Source organism: Mobula birostris, chromosome 3 (genome assembly GCF_030028105.1).
Source record: "Mobula birostris isolate sMobBir1 chromosome 3, sMobBir1.hap1, whole genome shotgun sequence".
Taxonomy (NCBI): Eukaryota; Metazoa; Chordata; class Chondrichthyes; order Myliobatiformes; family Myliobatidae; genus Mobula; species Mobula birostris.
The window spans coordinates 154913083-154935758 of record NC_092372.1 but is presented as its reverse complement, the minus strand read 5'-3'; the positions used below and the strand labels follow the sequence as shown (position 1 = coordinate 154935758).

At 37.6% G+C, this 22676-nt stretch overlaps 1 protein-coding gene across 1 annotated transcript in view; it reads left to right on the top strand.

Moving 5' to 3' along the window:
- The window catches only part of LOC140195704 (band 4.1-like protein 4B), a 283259-nt gene that overhangs the window by 222819 nt on the left and 37764 nt on the right, over nt 1-22676 (top strand). Inside the window, exon 17 of the mRNA XM_072254417.1 lies at nt 4435-4613. Within this exon, the coding sequence (XP_072110518.1) occupies nt 4435-4613 (179 nt within the window). The remainder of the gene's footprint in view (nt 1-4434; nt 4614-22676) is intronic.

Here is a 22676-nt window from a genome sequence, read left to right as displayed (position 1 = left end):
CATACACACTCCTGACAGGCAGCAGTGGAAAATTAAACTCTGTTGCTGGTACCATCAAGGGATAAGCAATAAATGATGGCCAGAAGTACCCAATCTCAAGAAAAATTAAAGAAGACAGAAAAAAAAGTGTGAAAACACTCATGGCACTGAATGTTGGATGTTTATGTAGATAATGATCCAAAATTTAAACATAATGTTAAATGTTACAAGACAAAAATATGAAAAATATGAGCATGGTACATATTCATGGTTCTATCCTGAATTGTTTTTGTATTGTTGCTTTTTTCCATTCACTGTAAAAGCTTCTGCTGAAAGAAGGCAGCTGCACCAAGTGTTGTAATTTTGACCAGGCTTAGTCAAAGTAACACATTTATACTAGTGCAGCAAATAATGCATTCAGGAGCATAACCATCCTAGTCACTGGTAAAATATAATTAGTAGCTTGTCATTTACTCCATTGGGCTTTGAAGTTGTGAGCCACCCACCCTTTTCCTCCTTTAGAAGCACATTTACATTTCTAACTGCGCATATCTTGCTTGTGTGCTCTACAGATATTGAGCAATGTGCCAGGAATCACTGATCATTGTCCAATAACACCTTGATTTAAAAATTTATATTTCTGTCTGAGTTATCCTAAGGAATTGCACCCCTCCCCCCCCCCCCCCCCCCCAAATTTCCACAACCTCCTACAGCCCTACAATCTTCCAGACCATTTAAGTTCTGGGTATTTATGATTTTCATTTCATTACCATTGGTAATTTTGCCTTCAGATGTTAAAGGTCTCAATACTGGAATTTCCTTGTAAACTTTGCCATCTCACTACCTCCATCATGTCTTATAAGACACTCCTTAAAACTTGTTGCTTTCTCGTTGAATTATCTGTGTTCACCTTAATGCCATATTTTATCTTCTAAGATTCTGGTAAAGTACCTGGGAGGTTCTGAGCCTGCTAAAGGAGCTAAATGCATGTACACTGCTACATTGTCGATACTGACTGCTCTTTTATAATGATAAATAGTTATTAGCTCTGATGATATTCATTTTTTTTAAATTGGATATTCAAAGATAAGCAGAGACCAATACAGTAGAAAATCGAACTGCGTACAGGAGTTATAGGGAAATCTGAAAAAGGAAAAGAGATAAAGAATCTATCAAAGTAAAGTAACAAAATAGAATGCAGAAGCCTTTCGGTGTCAGTCAAAGTACGAATGGTGTTGATTCCAGGCTTGGTGATCTTGTGGAGGCAGAGAGCACTTGAATTTTTAAATGAGTTCATTACATCAGTCTGTACGGAGGTGATGCTGTGAAAGTCAAGAGGAGGTGGCAATTGAGAAATTGGATAGGTTAAAAATAGCAGATTCACTGTTCAAAGTAGAAAAAAATCAGCTTGTTTAAATAGGGTGTACCTTGAGGCTTCTGGTCATGGGGTAGAAATTTAGTATATTTAGGTCTGAATCCTTACGTATACAATCTGTCTCAGAAAAATGCAGATTTCAAATCCTGCACACTTTCAAAAATGTAGTAGATAAACCCTGTGATATGGTAGGAAGAATCTGAGATGTTGATGCTTTAAAAATAAATGGTACCTGGGGAGTGTGTGTCAATGAGGGAAAGGTAGTAGAGATTTTTTTTTGTAACTTGAAAGATTTTGCCAGTTCTGATAAAGGGTCTTTGACCTGAAATGTTAACTTCTGTTTCTCTTCCCATAGATTTGACTTGATCTGCTGGGCATTATTTCGCATTTTCTCTCATATTTCATATTTCCTAAACCAGTTTTGTTTTCATTTTCACTGAAAATATAACTTGTTGTTGGATACAACATTGTCTGAGGGACAGAAAACAGAAAATAACAGTAAACTTATTTTTGGAAACTGGTGCCAAATACATTGTTTTGCCCACAGTGCAACTGGTGTGTTTTTTAAAAATACATTAATAACCTGGAATTCAATGAAAGGGGAAAAAACAGAATGTTGAAAATACTCAATAGGTCAAGCAATATCTGAGGAGAGATGGAAAAAAATTAATACCAATACTTTCCTAGTTAGTAATTGGTACCAGAAAGAAGAATGAGTGTAGTGGTGCATGTGAGAGGAAATTGTGATTATTCTGCTTAGAGGTCGATAAGGCAAAAACAGTCTTAAGTAAAATCAAACTTCTGAGGAACTCAGCAGGTCAAGTGCCATCTCTGGAGCCAAGCAGATGGTTGATGTTTCAGGTCAGCAATCTTTTTGTGTCTCCAAGCACTGATTTAACTTTGGAAGACTGAATTAAACTGTTCCAAGAGTTCAAAATTTTGAAGGATTTTGTTAAAACAGAGAGAATTTGCTTCTATCAGCACTGCTGCTGTGAATTAGAATGTAGAGTTAGCTATGAGTAATTCACAAAATAATCTGAGAAATTAGCCAAAATTCATTTTCACATTAGGTTGCTATTATTCTCATAGAACAGTCCAAAAGAGTGATGGTTCAATTCAATATTGACTTTCAGAGGCAAATTACATAAATACTTAGAAAAGAAAATATTGTAGGGTCATAATGAAATGGAAGTCATGTGGAACTAAACTGGATAGCATTTTGAAAGAGCTGCCACGGGTCAGTAGACCAGATAGCACTTTCTATGTTTTATTATTCTTTGATTTGAGGAAGAATAGCAAGGAAAGGAATTTATTTCCAAAACTGGTTAACCGATCATCTGCGTATTAAAGCTGCTTAATCATCAATAATACCTAAAGATAAGTTGTAGTTGAACATTGTGTTTTACTCCAAAATTATTTAGCTATTAGTTCAGGAAACTGAGAATTAGTTATAAGACTATATAGCATCAAAGGAGATCACTTGCCCCAATGTGCCTCTGCCATCCCTTTGCAAGATTTTCATTTAATTTTAAACTCCTGTTCTTTCTCCATGGCCCTGGGGATTTTTTAAAACTATTAAGGCGGTATCATTTTCAGAACTATCATTGAAGTATGGAAATTTGTATGCGTACTTTTCTTACTGGGGGGAGCAGAAACTCTCAGAATGTGAAAGAGAGCTATGTTTGGAGCTAGATGGGGGAGGAATCAAACTGGAATTTGTTGCATAGACTTCCATAGGAAATGCTAGGGGATACTGCACTGTTTTTATTCCTACCTTTTGGGCAAGGTATTACAAATGTCTGTCTTTGTAGGTTTAAAAATGTCACTGTGCTATTCAGAGAAAATTTGTGGAGTCATAGTACACTTCTTCCCTCAACAGTTTTTTTGAGAAAAATAGATTATATAAATTCCATCTCATTTTTGTGTATTACAGTGACTAAATTGCAAAAGTACTTAAATTGGCTGTGAAATATTTTGGAAGCTTAGTAAATTTTATTCTTCTGTATGTACTGTGTAGCTATCATGGTTGGAAACAAAATATTTATTTAACACTGGGAGAAGAAATCTACTGTGCATTGATGACTAATTTGCCGTGGTACATATTTTATGTTTTTTGTTGATTGAACTAACAAATGAGTATTAATTTGAAACTTTCCACCAGCACTTCACATCCTTGTGAATAGTTACATCATCATATCCTGCTTTTCCAAGAATATTGCTCAATTAATGATGATTCAAAATTGTGTAATCTCCAGGTAATGTGAGATTATCCATTTTAGCTGGAAAAATGAAGAACCATGTTTCTGAACATTGAAAGATTGCAGGGTTTTGAGTGCAGATGGATCTGGGTGTCTGAGTGGATGATTTGATTCTTTTAATATAGGCTAGTATGTATGAGGTAATTGCATTGGTTCATGTAAGATTAATAGGTCAATGGTCTTACATGAAAAGGTTAACCAGGTTAGGTTTGTATCCATTGGAGTTTACAAAAGGTGACTGAGATCATAATAGAAACACAAGATCTTGAAGGTGTATGTAGTTGGGAATGTCTGCTTGTGGGAGAGTCTAGAACTGAAGTCATAATGAGGGGTCATTGATTTATGACCAGAATGAAGTGAACTATTTTCTGAATTTTGCAAGTCTTTTGAACTTCCTTCCTCATAGAATCAAATACTTTAAATATATTTAAGAGTTACATAACTAAATTGTTGTATGCAGGGTGACAAAAAAGTTACCATTAAAGACAGGAATATTGAGTTGAGGTTATTTTCAGGCCAGTCTTGGTCGATAAGTGGTCAAGCAGCATCATGTGGCCCAATCTTGCTTCTGATCTGTTTGTTCATTTCGTATTCCACCCTATGAAAAATTTTGGTTGACTTAAGTGCTGTTCATTGGAAATTAGATGTTACCAAATTGAGATAAACTGAAAAGCTGGGTTCAAAGGTTTGCAAAGATTCATTCACTTAACTTTTATATGACTGCCACCAACTATTTGATAACTTTTAAGACAAGTAATTCACAAGTTTTATTTGATTTCTCATGGAAAGTGGTTTTTGACTCTAATGTGCATAAAATTACAGCCATCCTTTGGTATCACCACTGTTAAACAGCACGAATATACAGCAATTCAGTGTAGAAGAGAACGGGGGAACACCATTTACTGGGACAACCACTGGAAGACATCATCTGCCAAACCATGGTCTGATTACTTTGGAGCTGGAAGACACAGATGCTTACTCTGGAATGCCAAGTCCAACTAGTAAGTTTGAATACCACCCTGGGAGTTAAGTTGACTGATATGGCCTTAGTTATTTAATGTTCTTGAGAAATTTAATTTTAGTTTGACATTTATATCATGGATTAAATTGTTATATTACTCCCCGGTAGCCTCGGTTTGTACTAATAATCATAGCTCTCCTTTTTTTTTCATCTTTTTCGTGGTACTAGGCAAGGTTGCCCTCTTAGTCCTTTACTATTCAATATCGCCCTTGAACCTTTAGCAATTGCTATCCGTGACTCGCCAAATATTTTTGGTATTACCCGTGGAAAGGAAATACATAAATTATCATTATATGCAGATGATTTGTTGTTATACATCTCTAATCCGGAGAAGTCAATTCCTGCTATTCTAGGTTTGTTGGCTCAATTTAGCAACTTCTCTGGTTAGAAGTTGAATCTTAATAAGAGTGAATTATTCCCTTTAAATAAGCAGGTACCTATTTATTGATGTTTACCATTTAAATTGGTTACTGATTCATTTATATATTTAGGGATAACAATTATGAAAAAATATAAAGATTTATTTAAAGCTAATTTTTTACCTTTAATTGATCAGATTAAACTTTTGTTTACTAAATGGTCACCAATCTCCTTGTCTTTGATTGGTCGGATTAATGCTATTAAGACGATCATTTTGCTCAAATTTTTGTATGTATTTCAATCGGTTCCAATTTTTATCCCAAAATCTTTTTTCTGTATGTAGACTCAAAAATTTCTTCATATATTTGGCAGAACAAAAATCCTAGGTTAGGTAAAAGGTGTCTACAGAAATCTAAAAAGGAGGGGGGGGCTTGCCCTCCCAAATTTTAGATTCTATTATTGGGCAATTAATATTCAATATTTCAAATTTTGGTTACGAGATTTGGATGTATCTTTAAACCCACATTGGGTAAATCTTGAATGTAATTCATTACAAGGGTTTTCCTTGGGTTCGGTTTTAGGAACTTCGCTTCCTTTTACTTCTTTTACATCGTATAAACAAATGAATAACCCAATAGTTAAGCATACTTTACGTATATGGTTTCAATTACGGAGATTTTTTGGGTTTAATCAATTTATTCTAGCAAGTCCCATTATATCTAATTTCCTTTTTCAACCTTCCACTATGGATCAAGCTTACTTTGATTGGAAAACTTTTCGTGATTTATTTTTGGATAATTGTTTCATGTCTTTTGATCAACTCTCTAATAAATATAACTTGCCCAGATCTCACTTTTTTACATATCTACAGATTAGAAACTTTTTAATTACTGTTTCTCCTAATTTTCCACACCCGTATCCAATGGACAATTTGGAAAAAATTTTAGATTTAAATCTTTCTCAGAAAAGTGTTGTAGCAATTATATATAATTATGAATTTATGTCCTAATGCTTCTAATAAAATTAAAGCTGACTGGGAAAGAGAACTTAAGATTATTATACCGATTGAAAAATGGGAAAAAATTCTTCAATTGGTTAATTCATCCTCTGTATGTGCTAAACATATGTTGATACAGTTTAAAGTAGTGCACAGGGCTCATATGTCCAAAGATAAACTATCTCGTTATTATTCTTATATTAATCCAATATGTGATAGATGTCATTCCGAGATAGCTTCTTTAACTCACATGTTTTGGTCATGTACCTTGCTGGAAAAATATTGGAAAGATATTTTTGACATTATTTCAACGGTCTTGAATATAGACTTACAACCTCATCCAATTACTACTATCTTTGGATTACCAATGATAGATTCAAATTATCTAACCTCTTCATCACATAAGATGATTGCATTTCTTACTTTAAAGGCTAGAAGATCCATTCTGTTGAATTGGAAAGAGATTAACCCTCCTACTGTATTTCATTGGTTTTCACAAACTATGGTGTGTTTGAATTTGGAAAAAATTAGAAGTGCGGTTTATGACCCTTCCATTAAATTTGAAAAAACTTGGAGGCCATTCATTCAGCATTTTCATTTGATGTAATTTGATAATTTCCAAACTTGTTTTATCTCTCTGTACTGCTGGTTGAGAGGAATGGAGTTGTCGACACTAAGGTTTTCTTCTTTCCCATTTTTTAAGTTGTTAGTATTGTCCAAGTCTTTTAGTTTAGTTGACTAATTCTGTTTAGTTCAATTTCTTGGGGGATGGGGTTTGTTTTTTTTTTTCTATTTTTTTTTCTTTTTCATAATTTTTTTCCAGTTTTTTTTTTGCTTTGTATTATTCATTGCTATTTTTACACGATTGGGAGCTTTGTTAATTTACACTATTTGGTCTTACAATTACTTATTTTAAGTGTAACAATGTATCTCCTACTATTTGTATTATTGCTATGTTTTGTTTCTATTTTATGAAATTAATAAAAAGATTGAAAAAGAAAGGGAGTTAAGTTGACTGATAAACCTAAAAGAAAACATTATAATTTGTGTTTAAAATAATACTATGAACATAGGTCTTGGCCCAAAATGTTATTTATTCCTCTCCATAGATGCTGCCGGACCTGCTGAGTTCTTCCAGAACTTTGTGCATGTTCTTCAAGATTTCCAACACCTGGAGAATCTCTTGTGATTATGAACATATGCACAGTTAGAACTGATCATCAAATTGTGTTCTGATCCCATACTTGTAATACACATTTGCTGCAGGTGGCTCAACACTTTCATTACCTTTTATTTTAAAGATGCTGAAAGTATCTATGATCTTTACAAATGCAATGACAAAGTCAGATTTCTTTTTAGAACGTAAACAAACTTATCCTCTCATCACATCCATTTACCGATTTAAATGTTACTAAAAGCCATTTATGCTCTTCATAAGCACAAGAGATTCTGCAGATGCTGGAAGTCCAGAGTAACACACACGAAATGCTGGAGAAGATCAGGTCAGTCAGCATTTATGGAAATCACCTCATCCCCTCTCCCCCACCTACCTACTTTACTCCTCACCTGGTTTTACCTAACGCTTTTCAGCTTACATGCCTTCCCCTCCCCCACCCCACCCTACCTTCTTATTTTGGCTTCTTCCACCTTCCTTTCCAGTCATGGTGAAGGGTTCTACCCCAAAATATTGACTCCTTATTCCATTCTATAGATGCTGCCCGGCCTGCTGAGTTCCTCCAGCAATTTGTATGTTATATGGTTTTCATAGCAATCTTCTTTCCAGTTAACATATGACATAATTTCAGCCATTTGTCTGCAAAAGCTCTGTTTTAATTCCCATTTATTTATAATATGAATGTTCAATTTGGGCATTTTGAATCCTTGTCTTGCAAGAAGTTTGAGTCTTTTTTTTATCAGTGCTCTATGTAATATTGAAAACTTATGTTAGCCTGTTTATTTTTTAATGTATTGAGAACAATTCAAATGAATATAACAGTTACTTCTTTCCATTATACTTAAGGGCAAGATCATCGAACATGTGGTGTAGTGACTCCAAAAGATTTTGGAGAACATGGTTGAACAAATTTTATAATTTCTGTTCTTGACTTGAGCCATTCAAATACCTCCAACAGATTTGCATGCAAACATTCACCAATAGTAAAGGTGAATATGATTACCTTTTCTCTTTTGGTGATGGTTGGAAATAAAGAATCTCATACCTTACATCTTTGTGAACAAGCAAATGAGGCCTGTGCTGCAAATCTCATCCTTAAGCATAATAGCCCTAATGTAGAATGCCATCAGCACAACATGAGGTTTTAGTTCAAATTAAGTGATGCAATCTATGTTTTGGCTCTTTGTTCACAGTATGTAGATGTTGCTGACGAGGCCTTTACTAATTCTCCATCCTGATACCCCCAACCACTTCCCCAGCTTTGTGCTTTACTGGGCCTTTTAAAAGAGTCAGCCATATTTAATGTGTCTGGAGTTGCATATGTTGGTCATGACTTTACAATATTTTGATAAAATGAAGTGCTTTATAAATGGAGGCAACTTGTCATGCAAATCTTCACCTGACTTAAACTGGGCTATAGAAATGTAACAGAGGGCTCTTGCCTTGTATAATTTAAACATCAACTAATGTGCTGGCAGAAGCTAATTAGATGATATCTGCTTTCCTGCTGCTCTTGTAAAAGGTTCCATTATCTGAACAAACTCCTGTTAATTAGTTAATGGGAGGATGATCTATGACTTGACTCTGGATGTAAAGTGAGTTCACTAACTATTACGCCAACTGCTTTATAAATATTCAGTAATGTTGCTTTTTGTTTTTATACTCAATCATTATTACCAGCTGGCAGCAATAATGTATAATATTCTGATAGGATATTAGGATGAACAGTGACATCATTCCTTTTGAGTCCTGAAGTCATAGAGTTAATTACGTAAGTTGTATTTAAGGATGGAAAGCACTTAATTGTAATTGAGACAAAATACTAGCCATATTCAGAATAGCTATCTGTAAAATATCAAATGAGATTGGTTATGTCAGGCAGACATTATTTAACATCATTGTATGGATTTAAAGCCTGCTAAAATAATACCAAAATGTAATATGGAGTCACGTTTTAGATGATTTGTTTATGTATGTATTTGCCACTAGGTAGTAAGTGCCTATTATGCTGTATCATTTAAAGCCTGTTAGTGCTCTGGATTTGGTCCTGCTCCTCCTCCTCACTGACATTTCCTATTGAGTGTTCCACTCTTCTCGCGATTGTTGTATAATAGATCTGTCAGGTATTTCTAGTTGGCCTTTTAAAATCAAATCTATATTGAGAGAGCCATTTTATTTCTCACTATGAGCAATGACTCATAGGAGAATATCAGATGCTCTTGATTGCTGATATTTTATTTTAAGCTGTGTTTTGTTTGTTGTGAAGGGTTGGTGGCAAAAGCTTACCCCAAGTTCTGGTTGAAGTAATTTATTTTAAATAAGAAAGCCAAAATATATTTTCCATTACTACCACATTCAATTACTGTGAATGAAAGCAATTAAAACATAACTCATTTGGAGAAAATAGATTTTGTTGGAGTAATTGATTCATCTTGTGGTGATTACCCCTTTTCTTTGTTGCTGATTACAACCACCTCAGTCTGAAAGCCCCATCTTTAAATGTCCTTGCCCACCATCACCATCAATGCCAGCAGCAGCCTTCTGGACATGAACTATATACAGTGCTGCATTTTGTATTTGCTCTTCTGTAGTAACTCTAGAGTTAAAGCAATAATTATGAGAATGTGGCCTATAAATTTACAGCTAGAGCAGCCATAAGAGTGAGGCAAGACAGGGAGTAATACATCAGGATTTTAATCGTAGACCAAAAACTGTCCGTAAAACCATAAGATACATGAGCAGAAATAGGCCATTTTGCCCATCGAGTCTGATCCGCCATTCCATCATGGCTGACTTGTTATCTCTCTCAACCCCATTCTCCTGCCTTTACCACATGGCCTTTGATACCCTGACCAATCAAGAATCTATCAACCTCCACTTTAAATATTCCCACTGACTTACCTTCTACAGCTCTCTGTGGCAATAAATTCCACAAATTCAGTACCCTCCAGCTAAAGAAATTCCTTCTCATTTCTATTCTAAATGATGTCCCTCAATTCTGAGGCTGTGCCCTCTGGTCCTAGACTCATCCGCTATAGGAAATATCCTCTCCACATGCACTGTATCTGGGCTTTACAATATTCGATAGATTTCAATAGGAACGGAGATTCCACACCTCCTCCATTCTTCTAAACTCCAGCAGGCATAGGCCCACAGTCATCAAACGCTCCTCATATGTTAACCCTTTCATTCCCAGAATCATTCTGGTGAACCTCTTCTCGATCTTGTCAGATGCCAGCACATCTTTTCTTAGATAAGGGGCACAAAACTGCGCACAATACTCCAAGTGTGGTCTGACCAATGCCTTATAAAGCCTCAGCATTTCATCTTTGCTTTTATATTCTAGTCTTGAAAGGAATGCTAACATTCTATTTGCCTTACTTGCCAAAGACTCAACCTGTAAGTTAACCTTTTGATAATCCTGCACGAGGACTTACAATTTTCTCCTCATTTACAAAATAGTCTCCACCTTTATTCCTTCTACCAAAATGCATGACCATCACTTTCATAAACTGTATTCTATTTGCCACTTTGTCCATTCATCCAATCTGTCTAAGTCGTTTTGTAGACTCCCTGCTTCCTCAACACTACCTACCCCATGACCTATCTTTGTATCATCCACAAACTTGGCCACAAAGCCATCAATTCCAGCATACAAATCATTGATGTATAACATGAAAGGAAGCGGTCCCAAAACTGATGCTTGCAGAACACCACTAGTCACTGGCAGCCAACCAGAAAAAGGCTCCTTTTGTTCCTGCTGTTTGCCTCCTGCCAATCTTTTATACATGCTGTTAACTTTCCTATAATACCAAGAGCTCTTACCTTGCCTAGCAGCCTCAAATACGGCATTTTGTCATGGCTTTCTGAAAATCCAAATAAACAACATCCACTGACTCTCTTTTGTCTATTTGCCTGTCATTTTCTCAAAGAATTCCAACAGATTTGCCAGGTAAGATTTCCCCTTAAGGAAGCCATGCTGACTTTGGCCTATTTTATCATGTACCATCAAGAACCCCAAAGCCTCAATGTTAATAATGGAATCCAGCAACTTCCCAACCACTGAAGTCGGGCAAACTGACCTATAATTTCCTTTCTTTTGCCTCTTCTCTCTTCTTATAGTGGAGTGACATTTGAAATTTCCCAGTCTTTTGGAACTATCATTGAAAGATCATTACTAGTGCCTCCACAATCTCTTCTCCTATCTCTTTCAGAACTTCGGGGTATATTCCAGCTGGTCCAGGTGACTTAGCTACCTTCAGATTTTTGAGCTCCTCAGACATTTTCTCTTTAGTAATAGCAACAGCACTCACTTCTGCTCTCTGACACTCTCGAATTTCTGACATACTGCTAGTGTCTTCCTGACACACTGTTAGTGTCTTCCTGACACAAGATATTCAGTAAGTTTGTCCGCCATTTCTTTGACCTCATTACTATCTCTCCAGTGTCATTTTCCAGTGGCCCAAAATCCACTCTTGCCTCTTTTTTACTCTTTATATATCTGAAAAATATTTTGCTATCTTCCTTCAAATTATCGGCTAGCTTACTTTCGTATTTCATCTTTTCTCTCCTTATGGTATTTTTAATTGCCTTTTTTTTGGTTTTGAAAAACTTCCCAATAATTTTTGCTATGTTATATGCCCTCTTTTCCTTTTATACTGTCTTTGACTTCCCATATCAGCCATGGTTACCTCATCCTCTATTTAGAATGTGTCTTCATCTTTGGAATGTATTTATCTTGTCCCTTCCCAATTGCTCCCAGAAACTCCAGCCATTGCTGTTCTGCCATCATCCCTGTTAGTGCCCCCTTCCAATCAACTTTGGCAAGCTTCTCTCTCATGCCCATTTAATTCCCTTTATTCCATTGTTATAGTGATACATCTGACTTCAGCTTTTCCCTTTCAAATTGCACAGTGAATTCTATCATATTATGATCACTGCCTCATAATTGTTCTTTTACCTTAAGCTCCTTAATCAAATCTGGTTCATTACACAGTCAAATGAACGAAATCTTTAAAAAATAATAAGGTAAGATGTCATGGAAAGAGAACAATCAATAAGATAATGAGCAAAATCTCTTTACTTTTAATAAGTCTGCTGATATTCTTCCAGGCAAATATAAAATTTGGAATATTTCAATCATACAAGTTAACAAGGAATATGTAATGAATACCTTGTGTAAAATGTAGGAGGTTACACATTTTCTATGTATTCTGTTTGTTTGTGTGCACACATATTGAATCACTCATGATGTCACTCCAGTTTTACGCACAGTGCCTATAAGTATTCAGCCCCCCTTGGAAGTTTTCATGTTTTATTATTTTACAAAACTGGATCACAGTGGATTTAATTTGTCTTTTTTTAACATGATCAACAGAAAAAGACTCTTCCGTGTCAAAGTGAAAACAGATCGCTACAAAGTGATCTAAATTAATTACAAATATAAAACACAAATAAATGATTGCATAAGTATTCACCCCCTTCAAGTCTGTATTTAGTAGATGCACCTTTGGTAGCAATTACAGCCTTGAGTCTGGTGGGTAGGACTCTTGTCAGCTTTCCACACCTGGACACTGCAATTTTTTTCCCATTCCTTTTTACAAAACTGCTCAAGCTCTGTCAGATTGCAATGGGATTGTGAGTGAGTAGCCCTTTACAAGTCTAGCTACAAATTCTCAATTGGATTGAGATCTGGACTCTGACTTGGCCACTCCAGGGTGTCGTGGTTTTTAAGCCATTCCTGAGTCGCTTTGGCTTTATGTTTGGCGGCATTGTCTTGCTGGAATACAAATCTTTTCCCAAGTCGCAGTTCTTTTGCAGACTACATCAGGTTTTCCTCCAGGATTTTCCTGTAGTTTGCTGCATTAATTTCACTTTCTGCCTTCACAAGCCTTCCAGGGCCTACTGCAGTGAAACACCATCATGATGCAGCCACCATCATACTTCACGGTAGGGACGGTGTGTTTTTGATGATGTGTGGTGTTTGGCTTATGCCAAACATAATGTTCAGTCTGATGGCCAAAAAGCTTGACTTTGGTTTCATCAGACCTTAGAACCACCTTCCAGTTGACTTCAGAATCTCCCACATGCCTTCTGGGAAACTCTAGCCAAGATTTCATGTGAGTTTTTTTTAAACAGTGGCTTTCTCTTTGACACATTCCCATAGAGCTGCAACTGGTGAAGCACCCAGGCAACAGTTGCTGTATGCGCAATCTCTTCCATCTCAGCTACTGAAGTTTGTCATAAGTCTCTTAGTGACTTCCCTCACTGGTCCTCTTCTTGCACGGTCATTCACCTTTTGACGATGGACACCTCTAGGCAGATTTACAGCTGTGCCACATTCTTCCAATTTCTTGATGATTGGCTTAACTGTATCCAAGAGATATTCAGTGACTTGGAAATGTTCTTGTATCCATCTTGGGACTTGTGCTTTTCAATAACCTTTTTGTGATGTTGCTTGGAGTGTTTTGTCTTTGTGGTGTACTTTTTGCCATGATACTGACTCACCAGCAGTTGGTCCTTCTCGATACAGGTTTTTACTACAATCAATTGAAACGCCTTGAATGCACACAGGTATCCAAAAACAGATCTCCATTTAACTAATTACATACTTCTAAAACCAATTGGCTGCACCAGTGATGATTTGGGGTGCCATTTTAAAGGGAGTGAATATTTATGCAATCAATTACTTTGTGTTTTATATTTGTAATTAATTTGGATCACTTTGAAGAGATCTGTTTTCACTGTGATACAAAAGAGGCTTTTTCTGTTGATCAGTGTCAAAAAAGCCAAATTAAATCCACTGTGATTCAGTGTTGTAAAAGAATAAAATATGAAAACTTCCTAAGGAAGTTAATACTTTTTATAGGCACTGTATGAGGCTTTTACCTGCATCGACCATTGTAGCATTCGTACAGCACAGCAACAAACCCTTTTGGCTCACCATGTCCATAACAACTACCAAATATTCATCTATTCACATCTTATTTACCAGCATTTGGTCGTATTATCCTATGGAATTCAAGTGCTCATCTATGTATTTCTTAAATGTTGTCAGAATGCCTGCTCTCATCGCCCCTTCAGGTACTGTTCTCCAGATACAAATCAATCTCTTGGTGAAAGTAATCTTCCTTGGATCCTTAAGGCCTCTTGTCTCTTACCTTAAACTTGTGTCCTTGAACTTCAGGCACCTCTGCTGTGGGAAAAATTTTCCTACTATCTACCCTGTTAATGGTCCTAATAATTTACGTACCTTAAGGTCCCTCCTTCAGGCAGGTAGGGCTCACCAGCCATGGTTGGCTGCTCATCTAGGAGAAGGAAATCTCTAATTTCAAACCTCAGTAGCCTTGCGGCTATACCTACTCATGGGGAAGGTTTCAGGATTAAACCCTAAGGGAAAATTTAAGCTAGAGTCCCTAAGGAAGTTGAATGTTGAGTTCAACATTGACTGGCAGCTACTGCAATGCTGTTGGTACCAAACTGTATCGGTCTTTGCCATTCCTGTGGGTTAATCAGATCTATGGAGAAGATAACAGCTTGCTCTCCATGTCGTACTGGCTAGGCTTGCGTGTCTAGAAAGCTAGGGCGCAGCATCCATGGTCGACGAGAAACAGACTGAGCCTTATAAGTTTTTGTTTCATTTCTCATAGTAAGTGGTTGTTTTTTGGATGGGGGGGAATGGGAAATTTGAAGTCGGAGATGTTTCTTGAGTAGTTAAATGTGGAGAAGCGTCGGTTATACTACCTATTGGCCTGTGCGTTTCTGGTGTATCATTAAGTAAAGCTGTTAATAACTCCTTTTGTTTTTCTCCTTGTGCTCATTTGAATATACAGTACAGGACACAGAACTGGCATATTGGAAAAATGCATGTCATGTCACATCATGTCATTTGTTTGCGGCGGGGTGCAGTAGGAAGAAAAGTTGTGTTGGTAAAGCTAAAACTGCTTGGCTCTTTATCGTTACTACCAGTATTACTTATCTTAAGTGCCTTTCCTACTCTTCTGTGTTCTCCTAAACCTCCTTACATTCAAAGTAGAGACACTTGATCTGCTGCTAACCCTTCCTCTTTGCCTACGAAGTTAAACTGGTACCAATGACATAGGAAGGAAAAACAAAGAGGTCCTGAAAAGAGAATTTAGAGAGCTGGGCAGAAAGTTGAGAAGCAGGACCTCCAAGGTAGTATTTTCTGGATTGCTGCCTGTGCCATGTGCCATGTGCCAGTGAGGATGAAACAGAATGATTTGGCAGATTAATGCATGGCTGAGAAGCTGGTGCAAGGAACAGGGCTTCAAGTTCTTGGATCATTGGGATCTCTTCTGGGGGAGGTATAACTTGTACAAAAGTGCACCTGAAAGCGACGGGGAACAATATTCTTGCGGGTAAGTTTGTTAGAGCTGTTGGGGAGGTTTTAAACTTAATTTGGCAGGGTTATTGTGGAACCAGAGTGAGAGGACTCAGGGTAATACAGATGATAAAAGAAAAGCAAAGATAGCTTGCAGTCAGACTGTCAGGAAGGGTAGACATCGGATCGGGCAAAATTGTAGCCAGTAGGGTGAGTATCAGTGCATTAAGAGCGCAGAATCAAAAAGGGTAGCAAATGCAGTACTCGAAGTGTAATATCTCATGCACGGAGTATAAGGTAAATTATCTTGTTGCACTATTACAGATTGTCAGGTTTGATGTTGTGGCCATCACTGAATCATGGTTGAAGAATGGTTGTAGTTGGGAGCTGAATGTCCAAGGTTACACATTGTATCAGAGGGATAGGAAGGTAGGCAGAGGGGGTGGTGTGGCTGTGCTGGTAAAGAATGGCATCAAATCAGTAGAAAGATGTGACATAGGATTGCAAGGTGTTGAATCCTTGTGGGTTAAGAAACTGCAAGGGTAAAAGGACCCTGATGGCAGTTATATACAGGCCTCCCAACAGTGGCTGGGAAGTGGAACACAGATTACAATGAGGAATTGAAAAGGCATGTCAAAAGAACAATGTTATGATAGTCATGGGAGATTTCAACATGCAGGTAGATTGGGAAAATCAAGTTGGTAATGGATCTCAAGAGAGTGAGTTTGTTGAATGCCTACGAGATGGCTTTTTAGAGCAGTTTTTCATTGAGCCTACTAGGGGATCAGCTATACTGGATTGGGTGTTATGTAATGAACCGGAGGTGATTAGTGAGGTTAAGGTAAAAGAACCCTTAGGAGGCAGTGATCACAGTGTGATTGAGTTCAACTTAAAATTTGATAGGGAGAAAGTAAAGTCTGATGTAGCTGCATTTCAGTCGAGTAAAGGAAATTAAAGTGGTATGAGTTGGCCAAAGTAACTTAGAAGGAGATGCTGGCAGGGATGGCAGCAGAGCAGCAATAGTGTGAGCATCTGGGAAAAATGAGGAAGGTGCAGGATAGATGAATTCCAAAACTGAAGAAATACTCAATTGGCAAAATAGTACAACCATGGCCGACAAGAGAAGTCAAAGCTAATGTAAAAGCAAAAGAGAGAGCATACAACAAAGCAAACATTAGCAGAAAGATAGAGGATTGGGAACCTTTAGAAAGCAACTAAAAGAATCATTAGGAGGGAGAAAATGAATTATGAAAGCAACCTAGTAAACAATATAAAGGTGGAGAGAAAAAGCTTTTTCAAGTATCAAAAAAGAGAGATGAGAGTAGATATAGGACCATTAGAAAATGAGGCCGGAGAAATAAGATGATGGCAGATAAACTAAACGAGGGTTTTGCATTAGTCTTCACTGTGGAAGACACTAGTAGTGTGCCAGATGTTGTAGTCTGTGAAGGAAGAGAAGTGAGCATAGTTACTATTAAAAGGGTGCAAAAAAAGCTAAAAGTCCAAAAGGTACATAAGTCACCCGGACCAGATAACCTGCAACCTAGGGTTCTGAATGAGGTAGTAATAGAGATTATGGAGGCATTAGTAGTGACCTTTCAAAAATCATTGGTCTCTGGCACGGTACCAGAGGACTGGAAAATTGCAAGTGTCACTCCATTCTTTGAGAAAGGAGGAAGGCAGCAGAAAGGAAATTATAGACCAGTGGTTGGGAAGATATTGGAGTCGATTGTTAAGGGTGAAATTGTGGTGTGCTTGGTGACAGTGGACAAGATGGAACAGAGTCAGCATGGTTTTCTTTAGGGAAAATCTTGCCTGACGAACCTGTTGGAATTCTTCGAGGAGATTACAAGTAGGATAGTTAAAGAGATGCAGTGGATGTTGTATTTTTGGATTTTCAGAAGGCCTTTGACAAGGTGCCACACATGAGGCTGCTTACCAAGTTAGGAGCCCATGGTATTACAGGAAAGTTACTGGCATGTTTCGAGCATTGGCTGATTGGTAGGAGGCAGTGAGTGGGAATAAAAGCATCCTTTTCTGGTTGGCTGCCAGTGAGTAATGGTGTTCTGTAGGGTTGGTGTTGGGACCACTTCTTATGCTGCATGTCAGTGGTTTAGATGATGGAATAGATGGTTTTGTTGCAAGTTTGCAGATGATACAAAGATTGACGGATGGGCAGGTAGTGTTGAGGAAACAGGTAGGATGCAGAAGGACTTTTTCCAGATTAGGAGAATGAACAAGAAAAAGGCAAATAAATACAATGTTGGAAAATGCATGCACTTTGGTGGTAGAAATAAATGTGTAGACTATTTTCTAAACAGAGAATATCCAAAAATCTGAGTTGTAAAGGGATTTGGGAGTCTTTGTGCAGGACACAGGTAAAGTCAGTGGTGAGGAAGGCAAGTGCAGTGTTAGCATTCATTTCAAGAGGTCTAGAATGCAAGAACAGGGATGTGATGCTGAGACTTTATACAGCACTGGTGAAGCCTCACCTTAGTTTTATGTACAGTTTGAGCCTCCTTATGTAGGAAAAGATATGTTGGCATTGAAGAGGGTTCAGAGGAGGTTCACAAGTATGATTCTAGGAATGAAATGGTTATCATTTGAGGAATTTTTGATGGCTCTGGCTCTGTACTTGCTGGGATTTAGAAGGATGAGGGGAGATCTCACTGAAATCTTTCAAATGTTTAAAGGCTTAGACAGAGTAAATTTGGAAAGGTTGTTTCCCCTGGTGAGGGAACGCTAGGACAGGAGAGCACAGGCTCAGGATAGAGGGGCGTCCATTTAAAGCAGAGATGCAGAGAAATTTCTCTACCAGAGGGTGGTGGATTTGTGGAATTTGATACCACAAGCAGCTTCGAGGTCAGGTCGTTGTGCGTATTTAAGGCTAAGATTGATAGGTTCTTGATTGGACACAGCACCAAAGGTTATGGGGCGAAGGCCAGGGAGTGGGGCTGAAGAGGGGAAGAAAGGAGCAGACTCAATGGGCCAAATGGCCTAATTCTGCTCCTATGTCTTATGGTCTTACGATCCTTTCTATCCTAGCACTCAGCTTATATATCTCTGTAACTGATTTTCACATTGTTGCTTTCGCCCACCATCAACACCACTACTCGCCTCCCATGCCCCCCCCACCTCTCCATATCTGTTGCATAATTTCTGTGAAAAGGGATTCTATTATCCCCTTTCACTATCCTTTTGAAAAAGATTAGGAAAAGAAAGGGAAGCAGTATAATTAGAATCTGAATGCCAGAAGTATGATGAATTAATCGGGGTTGAGGAAAAGCCAAGAATGGACAAAAAACCTCTTGTGGGTAAGTTGAGGAAGAAGAAATCTGGAAAACTATTCAGGATGTCAAGCGAAGGAGAGGCAGGATGTAGCAGAATTTGTCAGCTGAATTAACTGATTCAATGTTAATTCAATTTCTTAAAACCTTATTTAATTATTTAAAGTGCCTCCAAATTTGTAAACTGGTGTTTCTGTGTTCCCTTTGCAGCAGCTCTGAGAACCAAAAGATAAAAAGTCCATATAGCAGATTGCCTTCTTGACTTTTTTTATTGAAATGTAGCACAGTTAGACATTAAGAATATGCCCATTCCTTAAACCTAATTATTTAGAGACCTCTGATGGTAGACATTTATTGATATTATATTTCTTCCCTTTGATTTACGTGCATTCCATAAATTAAAACTGTTAAAGGTTCAATGCAAAGTACTAACCTGAAGTTTTTTTTTCATTATAATATATTAAATGGGACTGTTAACAAAATTAACTAAATAGATTAATGTTCCTGAACTGCAGTTTTCCAAGCAATGATTTTGACATTTTCTGATTATTTTCATGAAGATACTAATTTATTATTCTATCCACTTAGTGTCATGCACACTAAGTGTCAAGATTAAGTAGTGGCGTGTACTGGACACGAACTGGTGCTGATGTTATGTAGTTTGACTGATACTATTTATCCATCATCAAAACAGCCTGCCAAAAGTATGAAATTCTAATCTAAATAAAACCAGCTCCAGGATGGACAGATCTTTGAGAACTGTAGAATGAGCACTGAAAAATGGTGGTTTAGGTTGCTATCTTCTTCTGCAGCAGCCCCACCTTCTCTCTGTTTTTGTGGGTTCTGAGGGTACTATTCAGCCAATGTGGGAACTACAATGCTCTAACAGGCAAGAGGAGGTAGTCGATGTGTTAAGTAGTCTTTGAAATGGTGTGCTCATTTCACCACTTACATGATGTTCCTGGTGGATGGAGTTGAGATTCTCAACATCATTTCAAATCTTCCTTCTCCGCTTTGTGCAGTTATCACAAAGAGAGGTGCACAGGATTTTGTGGGGAGGTTGAATATGTTCAAGAAACTCTTAACAGCCCAGAGTATTTTTCTATATTTGTAAGGTAATCTTTACCTGTGGCAGACATTGGAATGGAATGTCTGTTTTAGGAGTCAAGAATTGGGACATGAGAGACTGTACCAGGCAGATCCTAGAGACATAGGAAGGTTGAAGTTAAGGAAATCTTGCTGATGTTCTAAATTTTCTTGAAAGCATTTTATAAAAGTTCAGATCAAAGTTTATGGTGGGACATAAAAGCTCACAGTGTACAAGATAACATAATGACATGCATAATAAACTAGGAAGGTTATCAGGAAATAGAGTTGATATAAGAGGATCTTTATTAGTTGGTAAGATGTGATGGGTGGTGTACCATAGAGATTGGAGCATGTTGCTTCAATTTTATTGATTTATATGAATGGTTTGGATGACATTGCCAAAGATATGGTTGTTGAGTTTACTTGATGACAGTTTACAAAGATAGACAGGAAATTATAGTATAAATATTATGACAAGGACATAAGGAGGCCATGGAGGGATAGTTAAGTGAGTGGGCTGAGATATGGTAAATGGAGCACAATGTGGGACAGTGTGAAATTTTCCATTTTTGTAATAAAAAAAATACCTGAAAAGGTATTATCTGAATGGTGAGAGATTAAGGAGCTCTGAGATACAAAGGAATATAGGTGTCTGAGGCATGAGTTGTAAAAGGCTATTAGGCACATACAGCAAGTGCTTTACAAAAGCTAATAAATGTTATTGGTAGATAAGTTAAATAAGAAAATAAGGTGGTCTTATGCTCCAGTTACGTGGAGTTTAGGTCGAAGTGCACCTGGAATATTGCATATAGTACCGGTCTCCTCCTCAAGGCAAGATAAAAGGCAGGTCGGAGAATTATTATAGTAATAACTAGAATGAAGAGAAGAGACTGGAAATCCTTATCTGGATCAGAAACAAAACAGCTTAAGTATTCAGCAGGTCAGGCAACGTGTGGAGCAGAGGGATGGTTAACATTTTTAGTCAAGACCCTGGAAATATCTTGTTACGAAAAGATTGGATAAAGTAGGTCTTTATCCACTAGAGCTCAGAAGTGAGCAGCTTAACTGACACAGATTCCTGAAGGGTCTTGACAGATTGGATATGAAGATGACTTTTTCCTTGTGAGGAAGAATCTAGCAACACCAGTCATTATGTAAAGAAAATGTGAGGTGAAACTTCTTTCCTCTGAAGATCAAGGGTTCTTGAAATACCTTTTCTCAAAGAGAAGTGAAAGCCGCATCTTTGAATATGTCTTAGGCAATAGTGGATAAGCAAAGAAATTGAAGGGTAATGATGGGTAAACTAGAATGTGGAGGAGAGATTGTGATCAGATCAGCCATGATCTTATTAATTGGCAGAATTGTCATGCCATGCTGACTATCCCTAATCAACTCTTGTCTGTCTAGATGTACATGTATCTAATCCCCCAAAATCACCTCTAGTAATTGATTTTAGACCTACTGCTCTATAGTTTCCAGGTTTTCTCTGCTACCTTTCTTAATTAAAAGCTGCATGTTCACTACACTCCAATTTACTGGCATCTCACCCATGGCTAACAATGATGCAAGTATCTCAAGCAGGGCTCCTGCAATTTCTTCTCTAGTCTCCTGTAATATTCTTGAATAAACCTGGTCAGGCCTTGGGGATAGTCTGCATTAAATTTGAGGAGGTGTTGGATGTCTTAAAAGGCATAGAGGTATACAAATCTCCAAGACCTTCACATTTACTTTTCCCTGGTTCTGAAGTTTTCATGTCTTTCTCCTCAGTTAAAAAGTGGAAAAATAGGCATTAAGGACCTTGCTTATCTCCTGTACCTCCACACAAAGAAATTTCTTTTGATCTTTGATGGGCCCTATTCTCTTGAGTGACTCTTTTTCTTTTAATATACTTATGAAGACTTCTTGGATTTTTCTTAATCTCCACAAAATTTATCTCATGCCTCCTTTTTGCCCTCCTGACTTCCTTCTTGAGTACGCTTCTGCATTGCTTGTACTCCAGGGATTAACTTCATCCCAACAGTCTTTGTCCTGACCCATATTTCCTCTCTCCTGACTAGTGCCACAATATCCTTTGTCATCAATGTCCTTAATCCTATCTGCCTTGTCCTTCACTCTCTAACAAGAACATACAGACCTTGAGTTCTCACTATCTCATCTTTAAAAGCCACCCAGCCATCCCTTTGTCTGCAAACATCTACCCCAATCAGCTTTGCAAGCTCCTGTATCATATTGTCGAAATTCACATTGCACTAATTTAGCATTTGAACCTGTGGATCAGTTCTGTTTCATTCCAGAACTATTTTAAAACCATTAGAACTATGGTAACTTGTCCTAAGTTCTCCCTGGTGACACCTCTGTTACTTGCCTGCCCTCTTATTCAAGAAAAGGTAGGACTTTGCCCTTTCCTTGGTCGGGCCTTCAATATATTTCATTAAGAAATTTGTCTGAATACACTTAACAAATACCAATTCATCTAAGTCCTCGACAATCCCCTTCTATATAACCCTATTATTTCATTGCACACCTCACTGCATATTTGTTCTTCTAGTTCCCATTGACAGTTCTGGGGGCCAACGATCTTAACAAGGTCATCATTCATCGCCTTATTTCTCAGCTCCATCCATAAAGCGTCACTGGATGACCCTTCAGTAATTTCATCTCAGAGTGTTAAGCTGTCAGCCCTGTCCCTCCCTTAGACATGTATCTGTAATGGTTATAATATCCCACTTAAACATAGCTGTCCAAGCCCCAGGTTAGTAAGCTTCCTGTCACTGACTTCTGCATTGATTTCCAGC